Source organism: Charadrius vociferus, unplaced genomic scaffold (genome assembly GCF_000708025.1).
Source record: "Charadrius vociferus isolate BGI_N301 unplaced genomic scaffold, ASM70802v2 scaffold111, whole genome shotgun sequence".
Lineage (NCBI taxonomy): Eukaryota > Metazoa > Chordata > Aves > Charadriiformes > Charadriidae > Charadrius > Charadrius vociferus.
In genome coordinates this window covers 2,523,943-2,546,024 of record NW_009647046.1, presented here as the reverse complement: position 1 = coordinate 2,546,024, position 22,082 = coordinate 2,523,943, and the positions used below count along the sequence as shown (strand labels likewise).

Here is a 22,082-nt window from a genome sequence, read left to right as displayed (position 1 = left end):
CGGATGAAGCTCCTTACGGCCCCCGTGGCTCCAGGTGTCCCCTGGCGTGAGGGAAGCGGCGAGCGTGGCCCTGACCCCATCCTGGGGTCTGGTACGCCTCTCTGTCTGCTTAAAATGCTGCAGTGCTGGGTGGGACCGCATCCTCAGAGAGCCCCTTCTGTGGCCCAGTGCAGGGCCTGACACTCGAGCAAGGTCTCTGGGCATTCTCCTAACCCTGGCACCTTCTTGTTATTGAGCACCGAGAAATGTATGGTATTGTTTATAGCTCTGTGATGGTTGCAGCAAGGGGAAAGGGACCTGTTGTTCCTGTTCTAGCATGGGGGAGTTCTCATTGCTGCAGTGGATTGCCAGGCCTTCATGGTGGCAGATGTCACTCAGGACTCCAGGGGTGACAGGAGAGAAAGCTGTGGATCTTCTACTATTGTATCGCACAGTACAAAGCCTAGCAGTTCACGAAGCATGAGTGAAATTCCTGGACTGGATGGTACAAATAACATAGTGGGCTGACCCATTAAGTCAAAATAAAAGACATATAAAAGAAGCTTAGGATAAGAAATGCTGTGGATAGTTAATGATAAATAACAGGACTTATTGTTCCAGCAGGTACATATTAGCACAGGGAGAGTAGGAGTTGGGAGAAGTGCTTCCATTGAGGCAAAAAATGGAAATGCTATCTTAAGAAAGTGGGAGCAGTTCTTCAGCGTGGCTTCCAACTGTGATGCCAGTCCTGCACAGCAGAGGATGGATAGACTGGCACTGTGAAGCTCAGCTCGTCTTTGTCCGTTCTTTCCAATGCACAGCAGTGAGTCTTACTTTTAGAAACTCTAGTGCTGTGTGATTAGCTTCTTTCTCTATTTAGTCTCCTAGGATCCATTTTATGCATTTTCTTTTCTATTTCCACATTGATCTAATTTCACTAAAAGGCAGCTCATTAATTTCTTTCTATTAATTGTGCCTGTCATGTAAAATATTTATCTATTTTTTTGCTTCACATCAAGCCAGATGCTTTCAGCTCCCCCTGAGGTTAGCAAAGGCTGGGGGAAGGGATAGGAAGAATGCTAGTTTGGTCCCCAGTAGTTCTGTTGCCGAGGTATTTTCCCAACACTACAATGGTCAGACAGAGAGCATAGAGTCTGCGTTCTGCATGCACAAGGGCGTTACAGGGTGGTGGATGATCTTGCTCAGGATCTGATGTGTAAAACTGGAGGGACTTAAATCCAAAAGGTTTACCTTCTACTTTCTGGTTTTTTCTTCAGCTGTTCTAATAAAAGACTCTGCCTTTTTTTACAAGCCTTGCTTCCCCCCTATTCTTTGACTATTAGGTCTGCAGTTGCTACTGTAAAGATTTATGCATGATCTTATAGAGGGAAATTATTAATAATAGTTCTTGTAGAGTCGGATCCTTAAATAGATATGACTCTTATCCTTTCCCCTGACCTGCTTTACTAGCAGCCTTTCCTCGTTCCTGCTGTGTCTATCTTTTCTCTGACAACTGTGATTAAGCAGCCTTTTCCGGCTGACAGTCAGGTGTGGCTGTGGCTGAGCTGTTTTCTCAAGTATGATACTGGATCTAGGGGTTACAAAAAGCAAAAACAAGAGTGTTTTTCCTAGTGTGAGTTGAAGATCACTACTGTGCGCCTCTGAAAGTCCTACTTTCTCCTTGTTTTGCAGTAAGTTTTCAGCTAGCTTGTTGGTGGTGTATGATGCGTTCTTATGTTCCTTAAACTAGAGATTTTTATAGGCTTTTAGTGACAAAGGAGTAGATTTTTTTTGTTGTTGTTAAAGTCTTATGGTAATTTTGGTTTGTGTTTATACTCTCTTTTTTTCTAGTACCTCTGGAATAAGGTTTCTTTTCTTTCTGTGTCTTTCTTAAATTCTGCATAAATGACTAAGTCCGTAAGTACCCTTATCCATTTAGATAATTCCATGGATTTTTAGTTCTGTATTTATCTATTGCTATTAATACAAAGCAGTTCGGTGGAAACTTTAATACTTGAGCATTTTAGCTAATGATGTATATACATGCATACATTTATATATCTAAAATATATATATTTTTAAAAATGTAAAATAGATTCACTTCATATATTTAAAAGGAAAAAGAAGGAGTCAAAAAATGTAGTGCAAAACTGAGAGGTGGGAAATGTTTAAATGTAAGAGGGGAATGATGTGTGGGATTTTTCTTAAAATGCAAAATCACTATTTTGGAACTGTGAAAAAATAGATAGTTTCATTTTAAAAATACAATTAAGAAGGCAAAAGAAGAAATAACGTACAAACCAAATGGGGAAAATAGAGATTAGCAATCAGTAGAAGATAGCAGCTGAAGAACTGAAACACTTGGTGGGGAGACAAAGAAGATCCGTGTGTGTGTAGGGAGGGACTCTGTGAGTGTAAGAACTTGAGTGCTGTACACTGTCTTGTAGAGCCTGTGCTATGTGGATTACACACTGGACAACTGATGCTGCAACAAAAACCTTTCACATGGAGAATTCTTAAGTAGTGAGGTCTTGCAGGGATTTATTATATGCTGTTTAGTGGTCTTCTCTATTAATGTGAAAAAAATGTTGCTTACAAAGTGGTGACAGTAGAAAATTATTGATTAGGAAAGATTCATTCTGATAGGCTGCTTTGGATGACTTGGTGGGTTCATTTGAACAACAGACATTTTAACACCAGTAAGTTGAAGGAATTTAAAAAGAAAAGGTTCATCGCTGTTCATGAACTGGGGATTTTATGGCTTTTCAAGCTTGCTCTGAAAAAACTCTGGGGTGAGACTGGTACGTCTCACATATACTGGGCAAAAATGACTTCTTGGTACGATGATGTAGCTGAGAAAGTGAGAAGAACCACTGGATGCTTAAGGAGAGGAACACAACAGTTTGTGGCAGTAATAAGGCCCTTGAGAGAAAACTGCTCAGTCCTGGTGCCTGTACTTCCCGTCCTTTCCAACTGATGATAAATTGAAAGAGTTTACAGGAATGACTGTGAGGTCTGTAGAACATCTATTACAGTGGCATATTTAATAAACTCAATCTGTTTGGTCATGGCCGTTGGTAAATATGATCTGTCAGTCAATAGATTTAGTGGCCTTTGGGTGATGATGTGGAGAGAGTGATCCCATAGCTATGGTGCTCTCCACAATCCTAGGCAGAAATGGCAGGAATAGGCCAGGGAGCTTCAGTGGCCACTTGCTTCTGGGGCACAAGGGAGGGGAGGGACAGAACTCATGTGGTAGCTCAGTGTTAACTGCCCATGGCTGCTCCCTGGCCTTGCTGGTGGTGAGAAGAAGAGGGTCTCTGCCAGAGGTCAAAGTTTTTCTTTAGAGCCAAACTGCTCTAAGATAGGACTGGACCAGGTAGCAGAACTCGATTTCCTCCTCATAATGCTGGCACATAGGCAGCGAAAAGAGGAAAACTCGCACGTTTCAAAGTCAGAGAGATGGAAACTAAATTGAGAGAAAGTTGCAGTGTGCTGAGCCCAGGATTACAAAAACCCAGGCCTGGGTCTGAGTTTCCAGGTGTCTGGCAGCCCAGGGTCAAGGGGCCTGTGCTCTGCCTGGGTATCTGAAGGTCCAGAAATTCTTTCTAGCCAGCATCCTCTGATCTTTCCCAGACTTCATGTTCAGTCAGAAGAAAGGACTTGTCCAGGGCTACTCATGTATAGTGTCACAAGGGTTGTGGGAGGGTATGGGAGAGGAACCTGTCTGCAGTTGCAATCCTGAGGGAGGAAAAAAAAACACGTTGAGGACAAGGTGTGAGAAACAATGTTGGCCATGGGAGGGCACGGGCATATAGCTCAGCCATGAAAGTGTCAATGTGACACTGTGGGACGCAGTTCATTGCTTCTTATGTTTATTTTTTAATCAAGAAAATTGCACACGCAGTGGAACTTTCACAGTGTTCTTTTAATGTCCCTAAGAAACGCTAGGATCAGGCTGTCTGTGTAACCTTTTTCTTGTCTGTATGTGTTTTAAGGTAAGCTAAAGACACGAGCACCTGCCCCCTTCTGTCCTGTGTTCTCAACTTACTTGTGTGCCAAAAAAGACAAGGCTCACTTACTTGTTCTCCACATGACTCCATTCTATTCAAGCTGTTGCCTGAAGGCAAAGTTTTTCATTTTGGCAGCCTTTCTTATGGTGCTCATGTGAGCGTGTTATGAACAAAAGCGAAATCACTTTGCTAGCAGGTTTCTGAAATGGAGGGCAGGATGCTGTCCCTGTTTTATAGACTGCGATTTAAGGTATATAAGGGCTTAGGACAAAAGACTTACTGGAGTACCTTTAAAATTCCTTTGACTTTGCAATAACTTTGAGACTGCAAACCTGATTTTTTTTTTTTTTCCTTGAGCACTTAGAGACCAAGGTGTTATATCACTCTAAATGCGGCCCCATGGAGTACCTTGCTATATTTGAGTGCGTAGCATCTCTGCAAATTAAACTTAGAGATTCACTCAGAAAATAGGAAGCATTAACTAGTGACTGCAGATGCAAAATCTGGCTACTAAGAATTGCCCGGGTGCATGTTATAATTTTCTGGGAGAAAGCAGGTAGGTATTCAACTGAGAGATCACCCTCACTGCTTCTGTAATTCCCTGATTCTCTTGGCTACCTGTTTCAGCTTTTCTAGCAGACCTACAGAGAGAGGCCTCCTTTGTTTTGCCTATGGTGGCTCACACGAGGGCAGCTCCAGCCTGTGCTCTCAGAGAAATGGGAATCTTATTGGAAAAATGGCTTGTGTTGGTGTAATCAAAGGCTGCCACCAAGCCCATGGATTAGAGGTCAGCGCTGAGCATAAACCCTAAAATTCGCTAACTCCTGAGCTCTTTGTTTTGCAAACTTGCTGTTTTAATATAATTTTATGTGCTACCTACATAAAATTAGCACTTTGAATTCTGGGGAAGAAAGGATTAGGAGTAAAGTTTTTAAACCAGAGGCCGAATGGATTGTTATTTGAAAACTTCTAAATAACCCGATTTGTATAAGAAGGCAGAGAGGTTTTACTTTGAGTCTACATGTAAACTCTTGTAATAATACAGAGCAAAGATTTTGTCCGTGATGTTTTAGCTGAGGAGTCCATAGCTTTGATCATAAGGGATGTACATCTCTAGTCTTGGATTTTTCTTTAATGAGCTATAAAAGTAGTAATCCTTGCTCTTATATAAAGTACTGCGTCATATATAGTACTTTTAGAATCAGAATATGTAAGTGCATAGATCTTACTTTTAATGAATCCAGTGCATTGTAATCTAAAATCCGATGTCATTATTGTACCATAGACATATTTTTCAACCACACATGTAAACCATGTCAATATTGAAACTGCATTCAGTCAACAGTTACAGGTGAAATTTAATTAGATACCGTGATGTGCTCTATATGGCCTAAGTTCTTAATTCAGAGATTTACGGAGCTTTTGCAAATGGACTGACATCCTCTGTTGCTGGGTTGTCTTGCTGATCCATTTGCTCAGGTGGCACCACGGACTTGTTCTGAAATAACTGCGAGGAGGGTGCACTGCTTCGCAGGGTGAGGGTTAGTGGCTGCAGGTGAAGGGCAGCAACCCTGGATGGGTGTATGGCTGCCAGTGTCCTGCGGTGTCGGGGGAGGTGGCAGGGAACCGCAGCAGGGAAAGGGGGTGGTGGGAAGCACAGCCGAGGATGGGGGCCCACGTGAGGTGCTCTGCTGCTCAGAGACTTTTGGAACTCTAGCTTTGATTTTCCCCTTTTGGGGCGTGTTCTTAACATCTCTGCTTGTTCTGCTCAGTAATAAATGTCACTGTTTTGTTCATGTGGGGAAATTCAGGTCACCTTTCCCTCCCTGGCCTGATGGCTGGGCCTCTTGTGTGCAACTCCTAATCCTGTGAAGCTGGGGCTTCCTCTTTGCCTTGCAGGAACCGGGCCAGTACAGTCCCTGTGAACGTTGTTACAGAACAAAATCTTACTGCCCATTGCTGCCGGAGCAGCACAAAACCCATTTCTTCTCCTGGGTTTCCTAGTGTCTTCTGCAAAGCAGATCACTGAGTCTGCAGCTCCCTTGCTAGTTATTGTTCACCAGCTTAATTAGCTCACTGGCCAGCTGGTTGTTTCTAAATGGTTCTTCTGCCCCAGCATTCAAATAGCGGTAATGAGCCTGTAGCTGTTGTACTATTTAGCTCTTTTACCTTTCTGGCTGTTCTCTTCCATCCCAACATCCATATTTATTTCCCTCCTGCCCTTCCCTGCCGCGCCAGCCCCAGCTTTATTTATAAGAGGGAGGCCAAGGCACCTTCCTCTCTCTCCACCCCCTAGTATCTTCTTTGTTAGTTACTGGTTGTTTTCTAAACTAGATATCCCTTTCAAGAAGGGCCTGCATGTAGGTTCACATTTGCATTGGGTACACTTTCCTTTAAGCTATAATGGAAACAAGCCTACTTGGGTACTACTGTTGATCAAAAGTAAAGCAAAGAGCCAATGACTACTGGAGTGAATTCAAACTTTTTTCCCATGCAGTTCACTTCCCCGTCCAACATTCATTCAAAATTTTCAAAGTGATTTAATTCTGCCTTCTTGGAGACAAAGCAGCCCTATTGGTACTCAGCCACCTTCTTGTCTCCTCAGCCATCCCAAAGACATTGTACCAGTTCCTCTAGGAAGCTTCTGGAACTGTTTTTGGTGACTGTAGTACTGCTTACCTTCAGCTGTTCCTTCCTGGAGCCTGCCTGGGTCAGCACCCCGCTCCCTCTTTGCCGGTGTTTCTTTGTAACAAGGCTCGCTCCCCCTCCTAATCCCCAAAGCCTTTGAAGTAAACAGCTCTCTTTTTTTGGTTACATTTGCTCTGTTGCTGAACTAAGGCTTCCCCTGTGGGAGCTCTGCTGGGCCAGCCAGCCCAGCAGCAAGGGCAAGGCACAGGGCTTTCATGCTGTTTCACACTGATGTCTCTTTTCACAGGAGTTATTCAGCGCTGCACTGCTGTGAAGTACCACTACACCTCCAGCTCTCTGCCTCGCAACTTACCCATCAACATCACAAACACCATCCGGCAGGATGAGTGGCACGCGCTCCGTAAGTAACTCAAAGCAGCATATAAGATTGTTTGGATTATTTAATGCTTCAATGCAGTGCCCAGTGAGGGCTCTGAATCAGCCAGCCGTCACTGGGCTCTGAGCATAAATACCTGTTCGATAGTGAGGAAGGGCAAGCAGCTAACAGTAGAATTGGAAGGGGACATGAGCTTTGGAGGGGCTTAAGTGGTGAGTTCAGGAATACAGGCGTGTGTGTAGTGTGTTGCAAGGTGTAATCACATTCTGGATCTGGGGACATACAGTTCCTAGCTGGCTTACAGCAAAGGTGCTGCATCATTGTATAGTCTGTATAGATCTTGTTGCATTTTCCTGTGTGCACACCAGCGACCCCGGCAACCAGCTCTTTTAGGGAACATCTCAGTTTGTCTTTGCAACCTCCTGTTACCAGCTGCTGGCCTACAAGCTGCCTTATGTCCAAGTCCTTCCCACACAGATGACTGACCAATAGCCTGTCACTGAGAATGATTTAGTCAGTTTTTTCCTGCTCCTCATTCTCTCTGTGTTTGCTTTCTGGTTCTGTTGCCTCATGTAATTCTGCCTAACCCCTGTCATGTGAGGCTCAGTGCTGAGGAACCCCACCTAGGAGGAGACAAGGACAGCACTTGTATTATGGATGACAAAGTGCTGTTCATATCACTGGTGCTCAAGCGGTTTTTTTAGAGCTTTTTACTGGAGTTGTTCCCATCATACTGTATTGATCAGCTGTCTACTTCTGTCCTCCCACTATTCTTCTTTTCAGTTCATGCTATCTGCCTTCTATGCGCTAGTCCTTTACTTCTCTTCAGCAGCCCCTCTCACTTCTTTTATTTCTATTTTCAGCAGCCGTTCACCCAACAAACTCCATCCCAAAGAAACACACCACAAAAAAACCCCAACAACAAAGCCTTGCAGTACTAACATTTACAGATCATTGTTGAATTCATAATGCACTCCCTCTGTCCCATGTTGGGGAGTATTTGGCTGGTATTCCTCTTGATTAGGACAGAAATGCTCTCATGTTGTACAGTGCCCAGCAGAAGGGAGTCAAGTTAGCTGGATTCCCTTAGTTTCAGTGCAATGGACAAATTATCTACCTCAAAGAAGCTACAGGAGGAAGAGTCCAAGGGTAAAGTATAAGTATAAACTTTAGAACCAGAAAATCTAAATCTGTCTGGACTCTGCCCTGGCTGTCCTGTCTGGGTGCTGCCATCTTCACGTCTTCTTTCTTGCTTTTGTCCTTTCTCTTTTCTCAGATCTGCGGAGGATGACAGCTGGCTTCATTGGCATGGCAGTCTCCATCATCCTATTTGGGTGGATCATTGGTGTGCTGGGCTGCTGCAAACAGCAGGAGCTCATGCAGTATGTGGCTGGGCTGCTCTTCCTAATGGGAGGTGAGAGCCTTTTGCTTCTACTCCTGAAGTCACCCCAGCCAGTATTGCTGGCTGGGGAGGTGGTCTTAAAAGTAAAGTCAGCCCACAGCAAACAGCAGTTCTTTAGTGCAGCAAACCATCAGCACAGTGCAGAGTTACCACTTCCAGCACTGGGCAGGACCTGTGCTTGGAGGGGTATTTGCACCTTTCTGAGTAGACCCTGCTCTATGTACCTGAGCCTTCTGCTCTGGAGAGCTGGTGTGTGGCCACAGGGACCATGTGCACAAGGAGCACAGGCTTTTTGCCTGCTCTGAGTGTGCGGAGCCTGCAGATCCTGGCAGACAGCTCAGCTCAGTTTTCCCTAGGGAATGTTAACAAACAAGAAAAAAAATCAATGATGTAGAGCACCTTTCTGCTGCTCAGAGATGCTCACATCTTCAGGTCACAATGAAGTCCAAACTCAGCCAAGCCTGGAGAACGTTGCCCCCCCTGTGGTAAGGACATGAGCTCAGTGCTTGCCAGGGGTGTTACTTCTGTTCCTCCTGGCTGGGAGTAGACTTTCTGCATGGCCAAAGCTTTTTCTGAACTTTGATTTTTCAGCTCAAAAATGGGCAGTTTGGTCTTTATTTTAAAGGGGCATAGTAGCAACAAATGCACCAAAAGGGTGAGCTACTGAGATGCTCCAAGGATGGGGACTCTTAAATTGCAAGCAGTAAAGAGGCAATTTTCAAGTACGAAAAAAGAGGCTCCAGTTAAAAGCCAGAGCTGCTAGCCTACAGGCCTGGTGTCAGCATCTATAATGGCTGTAAGCAAGGAACTTGGTGATATAACAGCATCTATTTCAGTTAAATAAGTAGGTGTGACACTGGTTTGGTGCCACTTTGGGGAGGGAGGGGGGGAATCTTCCATTGCCATAAGTGAGCCTTCCCTCAAGGAGTGTTTTTGGGGAGCTGTACAAAAAACCTACCCTGCTGACATTGTGTGATGCTAGAAAGGGTGGAAGTTAGGCTTGTGCTGGCCTTGATCATCTTATGTGCTGCTTAACTGCAGTTTCTTTTGGGAACATTTTCATTTCTTTATCACACAGCAGTGAGAGAGTAAAGTATTCTAAGTGGAACAGGTAGCCTGGGTCCCCTTCGAGTGCTTCTGCACTTACCATGATTGGCGTGCTGTCAGCACTAAGCGCTGCCATTAGTATTTAGACACAAATCCAGAGCTGGAGAGAACGAAATGATCACCTCGACCTTGAGTCTAGTGTACTAGTGTATGTTAGACATACTAGAGTGCCTTACATCATAACTTTCTTCAGCTTTTTTGCTCCTCTCTATAGGTGCTTAGTGAATGGGTAGCAGATGACAAAAACCTGGGAACTTTCTGTGGGTCTAAGCTACAGCTGGCAGGAGTCTGGGTGTTCCCAGTAGAAAGCAAGCAGGGCTGCCCTTTGCAGCCCTCGGTTGCAGCTATTTACCTTCCAGAGGAGACACTGCCCAAGTACTGTCCAGAACCTAATGACATTAGTCTTTGGAAATAAAGTCAGTCTCAGGAGAGTCAAAGCACAATGACTGAGTTTGAAATAGAAACAGAGGGAGCTAAGGCACTGGGTATTGGTGAAGTGAGTTATCCTGTAGTCCTACATGTTTTGCTCCCCCCCACCCCGTAAGAGTGACTGGTAGGACCACCGAAAAAAAAAGGGGGCAATTCTTGATTTTGAAAACACCTAGGGGAAAAAAGTAGAGCATAATTAACCTTTCTGAGGGCAGTGTAGAACCCTCTTGCTTTTCTCCTGCAGGGACATGCTGCATCATCTCACTCTGCACATGCGTAGCTGGGATCAATTTTGAGTTATCTCGCTATCCTCGCTACGTCTATGGGCTGCCAGAGGACATCAGTCATGGCTATGGCTGGTCCATGTTCTGTGCCTGGGGAGGCCTGGGCCTCACCCTGCTGGCTGGGTTCCTCTGCACATTGGCCCCATCACTCAACACTTCACGGGCATCCGTACAAAAACCCAGACAAGAAAATGGGGCTGTGTGACGTCGGAGGGAGTGAGGAGAGACTCTGGAAAGCGCAGCCTGGGCAGAGCTGTGGGTTAACACCAAGAAGAGGTGGCATGTCAGCGTGTGGAGAGCAGCACCATAGCTGCAGAAATACCAGCCTGTGGGATGCTGCTACAGCCTCCAGTCGCAGACAGACATTGCAAGTAACTCCAGGTTTGAATTATTGGCGATTCACTCATTGATGGTTTAAGGGGGACGGTTCTTTTGATTTGCTTTTCTTCTGTTTACAAGGGATTAAGTCCAAGGCTGTGTCTTTTTTTGTGCTGTTCTTTGAACTGTACCTCCATGGTCCTGTTATTGTCCAGTTGTAAGGGATGTTTACGCACCAACTCTATTGCTGCAGGTCTGTGGAATTCAGACCCAAATTAGGGCAAGGAGCTACGTGAAGTTGGCTTGAACACTTTTGCAACAGGCGTGTATGGTGTTGGCTCAGGCCATCAGTTCCCAAAAGAACCTTGATCTAAGCCGAGGTTTAGGCCAAAGAATTAGCCCATTCTTAGTATTAATTCATTTAAATCAGAAATCTGTGCTATTTTTCATGCTGTAGTATCAGCTATTTACTCACTACTAAAGCTGTTTCCAAACAGAGCCGGCTGTAACTGAGCAGCAAGACTCTAAAAAAACTCTTACTGGCTTTAGGAAAGGAGGGGAACGTTTTCCTCAACTTCTTACACAGGTAAGGTTACTCATTTGGCTAACTAACATACCCTTGTTTTAATGGGGAGAGGTATGCAACATGCAGCTTATAACTATTCCACTAGAGGCCAGGGTATATTTCTGAAAGCATGTCATAGTTTGAGCTGCTGGGATCAACTTTCACCCCCCAACTAACTTGTGGGTGCAACTCCTGTTCTGTGAAAGGAGATGAGTAATTCTCCCCAAGCTCAAATAGCAGTACTGCTAAACTAGCAGAAGATGTACAGCCCCCTCTCTAATGTCCAAAGGAACCGCAATGTATTTTCCTCAGGAATGTGTGGCTTTTGCTCACTTCACCACTCGCCCCGTTCTAATGTCAAATGTCCCCTGAGCATAGCGTGCCAAGAAGCCGCATGCTCTGCTGGAACAAGCTCCTCTCTCCAAAATGAGCAGTAAGGACCTTGGAACCAGTGCAAGTACTACGGCTAACTCAGGAACATCAGCCAAAGTACTCTGGGGTGCATTTTTCTTGCATTCATCTATTTTTTCTTCCCTCACATCCCTGCCCCTCTCCCAAGTGTCCAAAAACTGCACAGGTAAAGATGAGATGGCCAGCATTTGGAGATGTTTACATTGTATTTAAAATACAATACAGTGGCATGTAAGATACTTAATGCTAAAGTCAGTGTATTTATGAAAAGTGTAATTTTTAAATGGAAGTTGTAATTCTCAACTGGCATTAAAAGTACTGAAAGACTTGCTCAGTGGATGAAACCTGGAATTCTTTCTAATTACCAGAGTGATTCACCAGAGAGCTCACACACATATCAGCAAAGGTGTTAAAGCTTCCAGGGCTACGTTTAAATGACAAAGTTAACACATCATTCATTTGTGAATCGTGTTCACTTTTCCCTTGCAAAATGAGTGTTCAAAAGTTTTAAAGCCTTTAACAAAGCTGTAGTCTGTTCACTGGCTGCACAGGTAAAAACAGGGAATGCTGTCTGAGCTGCAGTTCCTCCATTTCCAAGTACACTTACTGCAGTATAACCCGTTGGTCCCCATTCAGAAGTAGCAGAGCAGGATTTAATCCGGTTCTAGCAGGAGGAGGCTCCAAAGGCAGCATGATGGGCACTGTGGACAGGAGGTGCTCACCTTCCCTTTTGCAGATGCAGAACCACCGAGCATGGCTGACAGCCCCAACACATCACGTATTTGGCTTTCAGAGGGAAAAAACACTTTATTTTTTCCAGACAGAAAGTAAGTGGTACAGTCCAGTCTAGTCCTGTCCTCTGCCAAGGCCACAACCTTGACTGGGCAGAGATCAGGCATAGTACTGCAGATTGGCTTTTTTCTTTGCTTGGACCTCCAGGATTCCTTCCATGTAGTCCTCGTGGGTGAGCTCTGTAGCTCCACGACGGAGGGCAATCATCCCCTGCCCAATGACACAGTATTTAGAGAGAGCATGTGAGCACCACATCAGTTCAAAGCAATTACTCCATGCTAGCTTTCACATTTCCTGCTTATCTGCTGCGGAGGAATACTTACCGCTTCAACACACACAGCCTTGCACTGGGCTCCATTGAAATCATCCGTGCAGCGAGCCAGTTCCTCATAGTTCACATCAGGGCTGACATAAGCAGGAAGGGGGGAGAAAAAAAGTCTGAGAACACGTACCAAATAGAAAAACCAAGGTCTAGAGCTTCCTTAAAACCCAACAGTGAGCTCTCGACAAAAGAGAGCACCCACCACTCCGCAGCCCTGAGGTAACATCATGAGTGACAAAACATAGCCCCAGAAGGCCATGCCTCTTCCATACCTGACATTCATTTTGCGTGAATGGATCTGCATAATTCTGGCTCTGGCCTCCTCATTAGGCATCGGGAACTCAATCTTACGATCTAATCGTCCAGAGCGGAGCAAAGCTGGGTCCAAGATATCAACCCGATTGGTTGCAGCAATCACCTAAGTAGAAGTAGGGTCATCAGTCTGAGGCACCTGGAGGACAGGCCTCTCCTCCCCAAGGATCCACCAAGCTTCTTCCCTGAACATTGTTTTCCATCCCCTCCTAGAGTGCCCTCGACCTCAGTAGCGCACTCTGCTACATCCCAACCTTGACTTGTGTGTTGGGCTGGAAACCATCAAGTTGATTAAGCAGCTCCAGCATGGTCCTCTGCACCTCCCGATCACCAGCCTTCTCACTATCAAACCTGAGGAGGAAACAAGGGTAAAACTATCAGCGTGAACATGACCACCCTGCCCCTATGTTTTTAATCACAAAAAAGACAGGATGACTGCAGTTCACACTCCTTGGCCAAATTCCTCCTTCAAACTACAGGAAGTCCTACCTTGAGGCCTGTGACAAGAATAACTGTCATCAGCAGCTAAGTCCTATTATGTTCTTAGCACTGAATGGAGCTAATGTTGTCCAGGCCTAAGTAGTAAATGAGGGTGAACATCTCCACGTGCCTGATACAGTTATCAGAAAACAGTTTTATACAGCAGGAGAGCATCAGGTAGATCCCAAGTCTCATGAACTTCACTCACGAGCCCAGGAATTGTGACAACTGCTACCTCTGTGATTTGCTTTACACTCTGTTTCGGACTAGGTCATGCTTTAAGCTTGGCCTCCCTCACATACACAGGCAAAGTGGGCTGCTAGGCAGCTCCCAAGAGCTTTAAAGCATGGCCTACATCTCACCTTTTAGTGCCAATGGCATCCAGTTCATCAATGAAGATGATGGACGGAGCTTTTTCCTTGGCCAGAGCGAAAGCATCGCGTACCAGCTTAGCTCCATCGCCAATGAACATCTGCACAAGCTGTGGACCTGCAAGCTTCAGGAACGTAGCCTGGGAAGTGAAAGAGAATCCTATGCCTCATTTCTCAATAGGGTCAGTTCTGAGTACTACAAGTCCTTAATTAAAACAACCAAGCAAGCAAACAGACAAACTCCCAGCCTTTGTAACACCAGTTTGCATGTATGACCCCTCTCCCCTTGGAGGTGTTCTTTTCCAGGTACTATTCTACAGCAGCCCATGCTTTCACAGGTTCCTTTTACCTTGGTCTGGGCAGCACACGCTCGAGCTAAAAGTGTCTTCCCTGTTCCTGGAGGCCCGTACATAAGGACTCCTTTGGGCGGCTGTATACCCAAGTTTTCAAATTTCTCCTTATGATTCATTGGCAGGACAATGGCCTCCACGAGCTACAGCAAAAGAAAAATATTAATACATGAACCCATTCTCCTCCACCAACCCAGGCTGCCTGCTTTGAGCTGAAGTTCAAAGACTGTTGTCCTTAGTCACACCAGAAACTAAACATAAAGTATCACCTCTTGGATTTGTTTATCCAGCCCCCCGATGTCACTGTACTGCTCTGTGGGTCTCTCATCCACCTCCATGGCTTTCACCCGTGAATCATACTCAGTAGGTAGAGTCTCCAGGATCAAGTAAGAGTCTTTGTTCACCCCCTGTAAACACAAGTCCTTTGTTTTTAACAGGTCTTCAGATAGCAATTAATAAACATGCAATCAAAGATGATTCACTAGACCTCAAGGATACAGGAATAACCAACTTTGACATTGGCACTCATCAAATCACCGGAGACTGGCACAGTGGACAACACCACAGCTAACCTAGCATGTTTTTAAAAAGAAGGGTCCAATTTACTTGCGTTACAAAAGATTGGTTTTACAAAGCTTACTAGGTGGTATCTAAATTTTCAGCACCTAATTGTATGTATAAAGAACACACACCCCAAACTACTTTTCTGTACTACAAATGTAACTGAATCCATAGTATCTTTTATTAAAATTTTAATACAGAAATGGTCTTAGGAGTAATCTGGACAGATTTGTCTCCTTTCTAAAGGGCAAGACATATGTAATTTTCTGGCCAACACCATCTCTAACAGTCACACTCACCACTAGGTCTCCAGGCTTCAGTTTCTCAGCATCAACCAACCCAATAACAGGCAGGAAATATGTCTGTAGGAAAGAAATCGAAGCGAGCGAAACCAGCCATGCTAGGAGAAGGCCCTTTTCAGAACTCCTCACACCTAGCTGGGCACATGGGTCTCACCTGGCGCGTAGAGGTCTTGATCACAGCACACTTGCCCTTTCTCTGAGAATCCAGGTCAATGTTTGCTCCATCCTCCTCCTGGTCATTGGGGTCAACATCCAGCAGCTGAAAACCAGAGTGAGACATTTCATGACACTGTAACCAGGCTAGCAGGATCACCCCAGGACTAACACTTCTAAATTACACACAGTACGAGAAATAAAACTTTTCATCATCCATCAGCAGTAGAATCCTGAAAGCATTAAAGCCTTCCTATAAAAATTATTTTTCTTCCTCATGAAGCAGTACATGACAGTGCATAGAAAGACACTATAAAGTTCAGAACAAAGTAGTGGCTAATGGCACTGATTTACCCTCCCATTACAGCAGCTCACATTAAGCCTTAAGTTCATTAAGTTTTAAAACGCTAGTACAAACCACCCCCCTTTTTTTAAAAATAGAAAACAATCAGATTTTTTTTTGGCCTATCAACAAAATTACCGAATTACAAAGAGAATGTGATGTAGTAACAGAGCCACTGCTTTTCACTCACTGTATCACAAGTTTCAGAAAGCACAGACCAAATTTCACATGCCCAAGTCTACACTAAGCAAGGCTGTGTCACCCTCTCATGGGCACGTTACGTACAGATAAGCAATAGCCAACACCTAAGGAACAACCCAGACAAAAAGTGGGCAAGTGACATGCGCTTCCAGCTCATAAACAAAACCAAGAGAAAAACCTGAAAGTCCTGGCTCCAGAAGCATCAGTTGTTTGAGAATACGCAATGTCTCTAATTACTGAGGAGCTCTTCTGCCCTTTGCCCTCCTGATCTATATTGCGCACACTTCTCCCACTGCTGCGGAAGCGCGCGCCGCTCTCACCTCAATAACGTTAGAGACAAGGTATGGCAGTGTTTTGTTCACTTTGATCTTCTCACTGTTCTCTTTGATCTTGTCTTTCATGGCCTGAAGCTCATGGGTCACTCTCAGTACTTCACTCTTCATGATCTGGAATCAGTACGCAGAAGAAAGAGATAGGAATAATATCAGAAGACTAAGGCAAGATAAAATTCATACATTATTCCAAAAGTAAAACAGTTATAAGAACGTGTCTGAGAAAACAGTGGGTATAAAAGGAAACATAATATAAAAAGAGGAAAAGCCAGCAAATTAGCCAAAATTGGTTAGGAATCAAAGCTACGCAGTCCATTCCGGTCTCCAACTAATCAACATCCCTAAGTAATTTCTTCCCAGTGTCACTGGATAACCTTAGCCTAATCAATGCATCAGCCTACACGGTTGTAATATGACCTAGATACGGTAACTGTGGTTTGGGTTTTATTTTTCAATATATACAGATACACAGGAAACTAGATATACACACATGTGCATATCTATATGCATCCATATACACACACCTATTTTAAAGTTATGTTTTGCTGGATTTAAGGAAGAATTGTGTGCTGGAACACTGAAGCGATAACATGCAATAGCATAGGAACAAACAGCCAGAAAAACCCTAAACTGAAAGTATCACAGTACAGAATCAAAGTAAACTGAAAGTATGAACAGGGAATGGCAGAACTGAGCCTTGTGTCTACTGAGAGCAGTGGGACTGCAGCGGAACAAAGAGAAAGCAAGGTGCCGCTTTTATAAGGTCTCTACAAGACCACACATTGACGCCTACATACGAGAAACAAACACATCAACTGCTTCTGTCAAGGGAAAAATACTTTTCGTTCTCCTTAAATGTAAAACATTCAACACTGGAGTGTTATTGCCCCCCAGTACTTTTTCCCCACAAAGACAGCCAGGTCCTTTGGAGAACAGTGGAACTCACAGGACAAGTCAGGATGGGAGGGACCTTAGGGGGTCCCTAGTCCAACATCCTGCTCAAAGCAGGGTCAGCCATGGGCTCTTCTCACCAGGTTGCTCAGGGCTTTGCCCAACTGAATCTTGAAAACTTGTGAGGACAGAGACTACACAATTTCTCTGGAACAACTAGTTCCACTGTCTGACTGCCCTCACAGTGACAAGCTCATCTTCATACCCTTGTGTAACCTCTCATTTTTTTCAATTTATGACCAGTAATTTATGGTGTGAATTAACCTTGGCCTAGGCTTCAATAACATACAAAACCTTTCTATGGAAAAAAAAAGAAACAAACAAATGTATATTAGTAGCATGACAGAAAGCTCAAATTACAGAATCACAGAATGGTCATGGTTGGAAAGGACCTCTGGAGATCATCTAGTCCAACCCCCCTGCCAGAGCAGGGTCACCTACAACAGGTTGCACAGGACAGCGTCCAGGCGGGTTTTGAATGTCTCCAGAGTGGGAGACTCCACCACCTCTCTGGGCAGCCTGTTCCAGTGCTCCACTACCCTCAAAGTAAAGAAGTTCCTTCTCATGTTAAGATGGAACTTCCTATGTTCAAGTTTATGCCCATTACCCCTCGTCCTATCACTGGGTGCCACTGAAAAAAGACTACTCCCATCCCCCTGGCATCCTCCCATTAAGTATTTGTATGTATTAATAAGATCCCCCCTCAATCTTCTTTTCTCTAGACTAAAGAGACCCAAGTCCCTCAGCCTTTCCTCATAAGAAAGGTGCTCCAGTCCCCTAATCATCTTTGTTGCCCTTTGCTGGACCCTCTCCAGCAGTTCCCTGTCTTTCTTGAACTGGGGAGCCCAGAACTGGACACAGTACTCCAGATGCGGTCTCACCAGGGCAGAGTAGAGGGGGAGGATGACCTCCCTCGACCTGCTGGCCACACTCTTCTTGATGCACCCCAGGATGCCATTCGCCTTCTTGGCCGCCAGGGCACATTGCTGGCTCATGGTCATCCTGTTGTCCACCAGGACTCCCAGGTCCCTCTCCACAGAGCTGCTCTCCAGGAGGTCAGCCCCCAACCTGTACTGGTGCATGGGGTTATTCCTCCCCAGGTGCAGTACCCTACACTTACCCTTGTTGAACTTCATAAGGTTTCTTTCTGCCCAACTCTCCAGCCTGGCGAGGTCACGCTGTAAGGCAGCACAGCCTTCTGGCGTGTCAGCCACTCCTCCCAGTTTTGTGTCATCAGCAAACTTGCTGATGGTACACTCTATCCCTTCATCCAGATCATTGATGAATATGTTGAACAAAACTGGGCCCAGTACTGACCCCTGAGGGACACCACTTGTTACTAACCTCCAACTAGACTCTGCGCCACTAACCACAACCCTCTGAGCTCTATCTGTGAGCCAGTTCTCAATCCACCTCACCGTCCATTCATCTAAGCCACACTTCCTAAGCTTTCCTGTGAGGATGATGTGGGAGACAGTGTCGAAAGCCTTGCCAAAGTCAAGGTAGACAACATCCACTGCCCTCCCCTCATCCACCCATCTAGTTACTATGTCATAGAAGGCTATCAGATTAGTCAGACATGACTTCCCCTTGGTGCATCCATGTTGACTACTTCTGATAATCTTCTTTTCATCCAGGTGCTTTGAGATGACTCCCAGAACAAGCTGCTCCATCATCTTCCCAGGGATGGAGGTGAGGCTGACCGGCCTGTAGTTTCCCGGGTCATCCTTCCTGCCCTTTTTGAAGACTGGAGTGACATTGGCTATCCTCCAGTCCTCAGGCACCTCACCTGTCCTCCAGGACCTTTCAAAGATAATGGAGAGCGGCCCAGCAATGACTTCCCCCAGCTCCCCCAGCACCCGAGGGTGCATCCCATCAGGCCCCATGGATTTATGTATATCCAATTTATCTAACTGATCTTTAACGTGCTCCTCGTCAACCAAGGGATAGTCTTGTTTCCCCCAGACTTTCTCTGTTACCTGCAAAGTCGGGGTCTCACAAGGACTGGCCCGAACAGTGAAGACAGAAGCAAAGAAGGCATTTAGCAACTCCGCCTTCTCTGCATCATCCGTCACCACAGCACCTGTCTCATTCAACAACGGGCCCACATTTTCCCTAGTTTTCCTTTTGTCTCCTATATACTTAAAGAAACCCTTCCTGTTGGCCTTGACATCCCTCGCCAGGTTCAATTCCAAGGCTGCCTTGGCTTTCCTTGTTTCCTCCTATTTCCTACATGTCTATAGAATTTTAACTTTTCTGAGGCTTCTACTACTACTGTGGTCAATGGCTCATTGTCCATATGGAGGCTGGTCACAAGTGGTGTCCCTCAGAGTTCTGTACTGGGACCAGTACTGTTTAATATTTTCATCAATGATATAGTCGGATTGACTGCACCCTCAGCAAGTTTGCAGATGACACCAAGCTGAGTGGTGCAGTTGACACACCTGAGGAACAGGATGCCATCCAGCGGGACTTGGACAAACTCGAGAAGTGGGCCCATGTGAACCTCATGAGGTTCAACCAGGTCAAGTGCAAGGTCCTGCAGCTGGGTCAGGGCAACCTCCGGTATCAATACAGGCTGGGGGATGAAGGGATTGAGAGCAGCCCATCCCAACTGTATCCTCGGCTGCATCAACAGAAGTGTGGCCAGCAGGTCGAGGGAGGTGATTCTGCCCCTCTGCTCTGCTCTGGTGGGACCACACCTGGAGTACTGTGTCTAGTTCTGGAGCCCTCAGCACAGGAAAGACAGGGACCTGTTGGAGTGGGTCCAGACGAGGGTCACGAAGATGATCAGAGGGCTGGAGCACCTCTCCTATGAGGACAGGCTGAGAGAGTTGCGGGTATTCAGCCTGGAGGAGATAAGGAGACCTTATTGTGGCCTTTCAATACCTAAAGGGGGCCTACAGGAAAGATGGGGACAAACTTTTTAGCTGGGCCTGTAGTGATAGGAGAAGGCGTAATGGTTTTAAATTAAAAAAGGGTGGATTTAGACTGGCTATAAGGAAAAAATTTTTTGCAATGAGGGTGGTGAAACACTGGAACAGGTTGCCCACTGATAATATGTCCCATCCCTGGAAACGTTCAAGGTTAGGTTGGACAGGGCTCTGAGCAAGCTGATCTAGTTGAAGATGTCCCTGCCCATTGCAGGGGGTTGCATTACATGACCTTTAAAGGTCCCTTCCAACGCAAACTTTTCTATGATTCTACTAACTATAAGGGAAAACACCTATAAGAAAAAAAAACAACAAACCAAACACCTCTAAGTTCTGTACTCACCTTCCATTTATACCCAAGACTAAGGCACCCAATACAGGTGTTTCTCAGTGCTGTCTGGCTGACACCCACATACGTTTTCCTTCCTTTCCTGGTTAGTCACACAGTTTGAAATCACACAGTTTGTGATCCCCACTGAAGCGACTGTAGCACCAAATGGTCTCAGGAGAACTGGTAACACCTGAATTGGCTTGCATGATTCTGTTTAATGGGGAAATCCACTGTGCTCTAAAAAACTATCGTTTAAAAACTCTTGATGCCTAAGCATTATACTGTGCTGTAACACACACCACAGGACACAACTATTACAGGAGCCAATATCTGTTACATAAAATGCAAAAAAATTAGAAATTTGATTTAATAAACTGTGTCTGGGAAACACTTAAGGAAAACTGCATGAAGGGAGGGTGCCAATAAATATTTCTCAATTATGATGCTCTTACTATAAAACAGAGAAGCGTACTTTTACTCCTTACTGTATTCTGCAATTTGAAAATAAGACACGCGTTTATCTTTGCTGTCTTTAAAGAAAGTGTGTTAATAAGTCAGAATTACTTGTGGAGCCTGAAGCAGTAGGATGAAATTGCTCTGTAGAATTTATGAAATAATTGACCTCAATATTGCTAACATCAGGCAGTAAAGACACACTTATACTAAAAATATAGCTGTTCTTTTATGTGGAACAGGTCTATCTTGGCACAGGTCTACCGAGGTCCGTCCTATCTTTATGGATGATGTAGACAAGAGGATGGAGTGCACTCTCATCATGTTTGCAGATGACACCAAGTTGGGGGGGGGGCAGCTTCTGTGCTCAAGGGCAGGGCTGCCACCTTGGGAGACTGGAGGAACAGGCATACAGAAACCTTACAAAATTCAAGGACAAATGCAAAGTCCTGCACCTGGGAAGGAAGAGCACTTTGCAATGACACAGGCTGGGGACCCGCTCTGTGGAAAGGGACCTGTGGGTCTCCATGGACAATAAGCCGAACAGCAGCCAGCAACGTGGCCTGAGGGCAAGGGTGGCAAACAGCATCCCGGGCTGTACTAACTGGAGTGATCAGCCCCCTTTACTCAACACTTGTTAGATTCTATCTAGAGCTCTCTGTCCAGTTTTGTGCCTCCTCATACAGCAAAGACATTGATAAACTGGACTGAGTTCAGCATAGAGCCACCAAGATGGCCCGCTGAAGCATAGGCCCTGTGCGAAGCAAGTGAAGGAAGTGGGCTTGTTCAGCTGAAGAACAGAACTCCTGGGAAGGTATCAAGGTGACAGAACCAGACACTTCACAGCAGTGGTGGGCAGGTGAGACAACAAAGATTGAAACAAGAGAGGTTCAGGCTGTATGTAAAGCAAACCTTTATCCTCGTGAGGACAGTCAAGCAGTGGCACAGAGCACCCAGAGAAGCGGTGCAATCTCTGTCTTTAGAGGCTTTCAAGATCCAACCGGACAAAGCCCTGAGCAGCCCGGGTCACGGCTGACCCTGCTTTGAGCAGGAGGTGGGACCAGAGATCTCCTCAAGTTCCTTCCAACCTGAACTACCCCATAATCCTACCTGATCCAGGCCTCGGAACAGACTTCCCCATCCCCTGTGCCACCGAGAGCCGGGGGGACTCTTGTGCCTTTACCTAAAGCATCCGAGGCTCTTCAGAACAATCGTCCCCTCAGCTTCCTCGGGTCCTAACCCTGTTAGTGTTTCTTCCCTGCCTTGCAGGCTAACTACTCCTCCATCTACCGTTCTCGATCGACTTAACTGCATCTTATTTTTCACTGCCCTCGGCTCTGCCGAGCCCGTCCACCCCCTCCC

General features: G+C 45.5%; 2 protein-coding genes across 2 annotated transcripts; one reads left to right on the top strand and one right to left on the bottom strand.

Annotated features, from left to right (window-relative positions):
* Window positions 1-3,046: 3,046 nt before the first annotated feature.
* LOC104295890 (transmembrane protein 178B-like) lies at window positions 3,047-10,751 on the top strand. Its single transcript, XM_009895702.1, has 4 exons — window positions 3,047-3,056; window positions 6,928-7,041; window positions 8,294-8,431; window positions 10,200-10,751. The coding sequence occupies exons 1-4, from the start codon at window positions 3,047-3,049 to the stop codon at window positions 10,442-10,444; spliced, it is 507 nt and encodes a 168-aa protein (XP_009894004.1). The 3' UTR covers window positions 10,445-10,751.
* A 960-nt stretch (window positions 10,752-11,711) lies between these two features.
* PSMC3 (proteasome (prosome, macropain) 26S subunit, ATPase, 3) lies at window positions 11,712-16,165 on the bottom strand. Its single transcript, XM_009895641.1, has 10 exons — window positions 16,041-16,165; window positions 15,178-15,282; window positions 15,021-15,083; window positions 14,430-14,567; window positions 14,160-14,303; window positions 13,802-13,950; window positions 13,214-13,310; window positions 12,920-13,065; window positions 12,649-12,730; window positions 11,712-12,535 (listed from the first exon to the last, which is right to left on the bottom strand). Exons 1-10 carry the CDS (start codon window positions 16,161-16,163, stop codon window positions 12,425-12,427), a joined length of 1,158 nt encoding a protein of 385 aa, XP_009893943.1. The 5' UTR covers window positions 16,164-16,165; the 3' UTR covers window positions 11,712-12,424.
* Window positions 16,166-22,082: the final 5,917 nt, after the last annotated feature.

What these genes read in the sequence shown, in the direction of transcription:
- PSMC3 (XM_009895641.1), bottom strand. Translation starts at nt 16,163, where the DNA reads ATGAAGAGTGAAGTACTGAGAGTGACCCATGAGCTTCAGGCCATGAAA. An exon ending in CGTGTGCTGCCCAGACCAAG is followed by an intron (nt 13,951 to 14,159) that starts GTAAAAGGAACC and finishes TTCACTTCCCAG; the next exon opens with GCTACGTTCCTGAAGCTTGC. An exon ending in GATGCCATTGGCACTAAAAG is followed by an intron (nt 13,311 to 13,801) that starts GTGAGATGTAGG and finishes TTTCCTCCTCAG; the next exon opens with GTTTGATAGTGAGAAGGCTG.
- LOC104295890 (XM_009895702.1), top strand. An exon ending in GGATGAGTGGCACGCGCTCC is followed by an intron (nt 7,042 to 8,293) that starts GTAAGTAACTCA and finishes CTCTTTTCTCAG; the next exon opens with ATCTGCGGAGGATGACAGCT. An exon ending in GCTGCTCTTCCTAATGGGAG is followed by an intron (nt 8,432 to 10,199) that starts GTGAGAGCCTTT and finishes TTTCTCCTGCAG; the next exon opens with GGACATGCTGCATCATCTCA.